The 6,584-nt window shown below is 39.2% G+C and overlaps 1 protein-coding gene across 1 annotated transcript in view; it reads left to right on the top strand.

Annotated features, from left to right (window-relative positions):
* Positions 1-6,584, top strand: part of Ppef1 (protein phosphatase with EF-hand domain 1) — a 124,738-nt gene that overhangs the window by 26,524 nt on the left and 91,630 nt on the right. The window contains exons 3-4 of the mRNA XM_021153415.1: positions 2,215-2,374; positions 3,843-3,917. Coding sequence (XP_021009074.1) covers positions 2,329-2,374; positions 3,843-3,917 — 121 coding nt within the window. The 5' untranslated portion in view covers positions 2,215-2,328. The remainder of the gene's footprint in view (positions 1-2,214; positions 2,375-3,842; positions 3,918-6,584) is intronic.

Below are 6,584 nucleotides of genomic sequence, written 5' to 3'. Positions count from 1 at the left end.
GGCATCTCTTTCTTTAGGTTTGGGAAGTTTTCTTCTATAATTTTGTTGAAGATATTTGCTGCCCCTTTAAGTTAAAAATCTTCATTCTCATCTACTCCTATTATCTGTAGGTTTGGTCTTCTCATTGTGTCCTGTATTTCCTGGATGTTTTGAGTTAGAATCTTTTTGCATTTTGCATTTTCTTTGATTGTTGTGCCCATGTCCTCTATGAAGTCTTCTGCACCTGAGGTTCTCTTTTCCATGTCTTGTATTCTGTTGCTGATGCTCACATATATGGTTCCAGATTTCTTTCCTACGGTTTCTATCTCCAGTGTTGTCTCACTTTGGGTTTTCTTTATTGTTTCTACTTCCCTTTTTAGGTCTTATATGGTTTTGTTCAATTCCATCACCTGTTTGGTTGTGTTTTCCTGTTTTTCTTTAAGGACTTCTACCTCGTTAGCAGTGTTCTCCTGTATTTCTTTAAGTGAGTTATTAAAGTCCTTCTTGATGTCCTCTACCATCATCATGAGATATGATTTTAATTCAGGGTCTAGCTTTTCGGGTGTGTTGGGGTGCCCAGGACTGAATGAGGTGGGAGTTGTGGGTTCTGATGATTGTGAGTGGTCTTGGTGTCTGTTAGTAAGAATCTTATGTTTTTGCCTTTTGCCATCTGGTAATCTCTGGAGTTAGTTGTTATAGTTGTCTGTGGTTGGAGCTTGTTCCCTTTGTGATTCTGTTAGCCTCTGTCAGCAGACCTGGGAGTCTAGCTCTCTCCTTAGTTTCAGTGGTCAGAGTACTCTCTGCAGGCAAGCTCTACTCTTGCAGGGAAGGTGCACAGGTATCTGTTGTTCGTACCTGCCTCCTGGCCGAAGATGAAGGCCCGAATCAGAGCCTGCCCCGGAAGCTGTGTTGCTTTTTGTAGTCCACACTCTTACCTGTACAGACTAGTCTCTGGAAGATCTGGGATCCAAGATGGCTCCTCCAGGTGCTCTGGCAAAGCCATCCCGGACAGGGCGGACCCCTCTCTTCTGGCAGGGAATGTGCCCAGATGTCTGGAGCCCGAAACAGGGTCTGTCCCAGAAGCTGTGTAGCTTCTGTAGTCTGCACTCTCACCTGCACAGACTGATTTTTTTTTTAGTTAAAATTTATGTACACAGCTCATACCCATAGCAAAATTACAGTTATGAAGTAGCAATGGAAATAATTTTATGGCTGGGGGCAGGGTTTACCACAACATGAGGGGCTGTATTAAAGGGTCCTAACATTAGGAAGGTTGAGAACCACTGCCTTAGAGTAGCAGACATGCCAAGAACATGCCCTACTCCCTTGAGCTATACTCTAGTCTGGTCATTTCAATGTTTCCTTTCTTTAGCTAAGTTTAAATTTTTAATGCTTTTAAAGTAGAAGAAAAATACACTTGTTCTCTGTGTTCTTATCCATGTAAATAGGGCATCTTCTGAAACTATCACAAAATAAAAGATATAATCCCCCTGCCCCCCCCCCCCATGAGAGCATGAGATGACGACAAGATGGTGTGCTGCCCAGAGAAACCCTGTTGTAAACCTTCACCAGGTGCTTCTAGAGGCACCAATCTGGGGGCCTTGTCTGAAGGACATAGTAAGCATGAAGGGAGACATCATGGCTTTGGAACAGCCTCTGCCACATTTGGAAGCTTAATTATGCTTTGTAAGTTTTAGGGGAGGCCCTGAGCCCCCTATTTGTAAGGAAGCCCCTTCCTCACTGATTGTAAGGAAAGTTGCCAAATACTTGCTTTGATTTGATTTTTGGCATAGCTAAATGTGTTGTTTTTGTCTCATAGTCAGCCTCCAATTTGTGCTTAAAAGCCTAGATAGAGTTAATTACTTTTGGTTTTGAAGCCAAAACAACTGAATTATGTGAGCTCTTTCATATTCAATCCTCTGTGTTTTAATTATAAAATTATACACTCTTGCATTTCCATGTTTCTTTTCATTTTTAGTGCTCGATTTTATACAAAGCTCGAGCTGACCTAGACATGGGAAACTATCATTTTGGTGTGGCAGCAAAAACTATCTATAGCTGTTTTGTGGCTGTTCCTGTGGTCTGGGAAATAAACAAGGATCAGATTATATGTGATCACTTTCATACCGCATGATGAACGACCATTCAGAAGCATCAGATGAATCCTTTTGGGCAGACCCTTAGCTACCATGCTGTTAACTGGTGCTTTCCCTCCCTCCTCTGTCTTCCACATAGCATCTATGGACTGAAGGGAATCAGTTGGTGGTTTCTTGAAGCAGGTAGAAAGGGACTTCACACTCTCACTTGGAACCAGAAGTTGAATTTTAAGCATAATATGTTTTAGAAGTCATGGGCTGTGGCACTTCTTCAAAAAAAGGCAACAAATCTAAGAAAGGTGAGTACTGGGGACAGGCCTGTTTTTATGAATGAAAATGAGGGATTAAGCCAGACTCATATTCCTTCCTGTATCTTGTTTCTTGCCATGGTTCTCAAGCTGCTCTGTGTGATTCAGAACCATCATTATGTAGACTGAAGGTGAAATATTGGGGCAACATGGGAAAGCACCTGTAGAAAGATGCAACTTTGAGTTTATGGTATCACACAAAGTATTATCTAAGACAGATGTCTGATTTGGTTCCCGTTAAAATGTTGCAGTATAAAGTATCCATTTGTAACTCAGTGGCAGGAACCCAAAAAGACAATGGAATTTATATCTACTTCTTCTAAAGTCATATAATAGGTACACCACACATCTGTGACATTTAGTGGTGCCACTGAATTTTATTAGCTTTTATAACTCGATGACATTTTAAAAATACCTATTAAACACAGAACTTCATGAGATTTGCCTTACGATTTAAAAATAATTTAGTGAGAATACCAGGTAGATAATCTGATTCTAAAAGAAGGGCATTGCTCCTGCATAGATCCCCTACCTACTTCTACCTCCGAAGAGTTAGAGACTTAAATATTCTCTTTGTTTATTTTACTTTTCCATGACTTCTGGAATCGAGCTGAAACTTGCTTGCATGTTAAAGCCACCTAGCTTCTACAGGCAAACTAAAATAACAAGCTGGGACAATTATAGGAACCCTTTGCTCCGGAGTTCCAACTTTTTTTTTCTTATCTAGACTATGGGTATCTTTTTTGGGTTTTATTCTATATTTCAGTTCAAAGTTTCCCCAGCTTGTGGTAGAGATTTGAGGGTAGAGTATCCTGTATTAGTTAGTTGAGGGTATTTTTCTTTGGGATCAATTATGGTCCTCCTCGGCTAACTTGTGCTAAGTGTGCAGGCTTATTTCTGAAAATAGGAAGGAGCATGACAGGTACACCAACTGTTTAGAATCTTTAAGCATGTCACAACCTAATTCCATAGTAGTTGTTTATTAACAACACAGACTGGGGAATTGATTTACCTTATTTGTTTTTACAAAGGGAGTGAACAAATAAAGGGCCACACTAAGGACACCTTTCTATGCGCAGAATGTAATTTGTCATATTTATATGTATTTTACTCACATTCTCCTTTGCATCAGTCTCTCCTGACCAGTCCTTTACATTTTGTCAAATGTCTTGGGTTTTTTAAAACACTAAGCTCGGGCTGGAGAGGTGGTCCAGTGGTTAAGAGTAATTGCTGCTCTAGCAGAGGATCTGAGTTTGGTTCCCAGCACCCATATGGTAGTTCACAGCCACCTGAAACTCCAGTTCCAGGAGAAATGGTGGTCTCTTCTAGCCTCCACAGGCACTGAAGACAAGCATTCATATACATAAAATAAAAAGTAATAAATATTTTTAAAAGGTCATATATTTAAGAGCTAAGGAGATTAAGGTTAAGAGATTAAGAGTGCTTGTTGCTCTTACAGAGAACGCAGAGCTAATCTCCAGTATCAACTTGGTGACTTCAGCATCATTCATAACGGACCACTCAAGGGACCTAAGTAAGTTCTAGCTCTTTTAATTGTTTTTCACCTTCTATAATGTTATTCATAAATGGAAATATTATCAGACTTTAGAGCTTAAGGAATTTATTGAGATAAGATTCACATAACATGAAATTAATCAGCAGAGTAAACAACTCGGCTGCATTTAGTATATTTGCAATTGTGTTTAACCACCACCCTTGTCTCTGACTCCTAAGTAAAACCCCAATTATTTTCTGTCTCTAAATTCCTAACAACAGTTAATTAATGATCTGTCTCTATGGATTTATTTAAGTCAGATATTTTATTTCAATGGAACCATATACTATGTAGGCTTTGTGTTTGGCTTCTCTCTTGTAGCATTTCTCAGTATTATATTCCTTTTTATTGTTGAGGAATACTTCATGTGAGAACAGTCCATTTTATGTTTATCCCTTTCATTAATTAGTAGTAGATATTAGGTTATAAGTTTCTACTTTTCTCTATTTTTTTACTATTATGGGCAATGCTTCTATGAACATTCATATATAAGTTATTCTGTAAATATAGGCTTTCAGTTTTCTAGACATATACCAATGAATAGAATTTCTGGGTCATATAATAGCTCTATGCTTAACATTTTGAGAACCTTCTAAACTACTTCCTCAAAGTGACTATACCATTCAGTGTTCCTATCAGCAATGTGTTGGTATTACAATTTTTCAAAATCCTTGGCTACAGTTTTTTAATTGTCTTTTTATCATAACCATCCTAGTGGGTATTCTGACACATTTCGTTGTGTTTCTATTTGTACTTGACTAATGACTAATAATTTTGGGCTTCTTTTCATGTGTTTCTTGACCTTTTGTACCAGTCTCTTTAGAGTAAGCATCCATTAAGATCATTTATACCCCCACTTTTTTTTGAGACAGAATGTTACTAGGGAGCCCACTGGGGCTTGTAACTTACTTATGTGGCATAGATGCCCTCAAAGTAGTAATCCTCCTGTTACTGCCTCCTGAGTGCTGGAGTCATAGGCATGTGCCACCATGTCAAACCACCCACTTTAAAAATTGTTATCTTTATACTATTTTGTTGGAAGAGTTATGTATTCTTTATACAAATTTCTTTCTTTTTCTTTTTTTTATTAGATATTTTCTTTATTTACATTTCAAATGTTATCCCCTTTCCTAGTTTCCCCTCTGAAAATTCCCTATCCCCTATCCCCTCCCCCTGCTCCCCAGCCCACCCACACCCATTCCCAGTCCTGGCATTCCCCTATACTGGGACATAGAACCTTCATAGGACCTACAAATTTCTTATCAAATATATAATTTGAAAAGCAGCTATGCTTACCAATGTAGACTCACCTGTCACTCAAATATATAGTTTGCAAGTATTTTTTCTCACTCAGTGACTTGTCTTCTATTTGTTGATGTTGTTTTTGAGGTGGACTCCTATAGTTAGGATGTACTTGAACTCACTATGTAGTTGAGAATGACCTTGAACTCCTGTTCTGCCTGCCTCTACCTCCCAAGCGTGCACCACCCTGTCAGGTTTAAGGAATGGTCCAAGCTGGCCTTGAACTATCGTTCTGCCTTACATTTTTTTAGCACTTGCTTACTAGCATGAGGTTTCTTTACTTTCTTTTTCTTTTCTTCTTCATCCTCCTTCTCTTCTTCTCTCATTCTTCTTTGGAATTGGGAAATAATAGTATTTTGATTCATTTAGTTTGTGAACCAACAAGTTTAGTTTGTGTTACTTACTGAAGCATGGGTGAGGGCTTATTTGCAGGATCATGGACAATTTATCAGTGGTTATACTACCGAAGAATATCTCCCTCCTCCTACAACTGTTAACTGCCTACAGATCCTGGGGGAGGAGGGTAGAACTCCTGCACCCTTCCTGTCTTTAAATTTCTTTACTATGCAGTTAAAATATAACAAAACACAGCAAGTTTTCTAGCTGCCATTTAACTTAACTGTCACCCTTGTGAGTTTAGTGTTGTCATCTGGGAGACCCAGGTTTATATTTCCTGTTGGGAAGGGGTGTGTGTGTGTGTGTGTGTGTGTGTGAAGGGGAGGGGGAGAAATCTGTCTTTTACAAGGGTATCTTTGAAATCTTTTTGATATTAATATAAGTGCAATACCAGAAAGTCCAAATGAAATGTTATGAATTAAAGAAACAATAAAGGCTTAATTTTTAAAACTCCAGAGTTGGTGTGAAGCAGTGTAACTTTGTGAACTCACCTCATTCTGTAGAGTAGCAGTTCTCAACCTGTGGGTCTCGACCACTTTGGGAGTCACATATCAGATATCTTGCATGTCAGATATTCACATTACAATTCACAACTCTATCAACATTACAGTTTATGAAGTAGCAATGCAAATAGTTTTATGGTTGGGGCCATCACAACCTGAGGAGCTGTATTAAAGGGTCACAGCATTAGGAAGGTGAGAACCACTGATTTAAAGCTTATGATGGTGGACGGGTTTGGTTTTGGGTGTCAACATGACACAAGCTGGAGTTATCACAGAGAAAGGAGTTTCAGTTGGGGAAATGCCTCCATGAGATCCAGATGTGGGGCATTTTCTCAATTAGTGATCAAGGGGGAAGGGCCCCTTGTGTGTGGGACCATCTCTGGGCTGGTAGTCTTGGTTCTATAAGAGAGCAGGCTGAGCAAGCCAGGGGAGGCAAGCCAGTAAG

Source organism: Mus caroli, chromosome X, assembly GCF_900094665.2.
Source record: "Mus caroli chromosome X, CAROLI_EIJ_v1.1, whole genome shotgun sequence".
Taxonomy (NCBI): Eukaryota; Metazoa; Chordata; class Mammalia; order Rodentia; family Muridae; genus Mus; species Mus caroli.
This window is presented reverse-complemented; position numbering and strand designations above follow the sequence as displayed.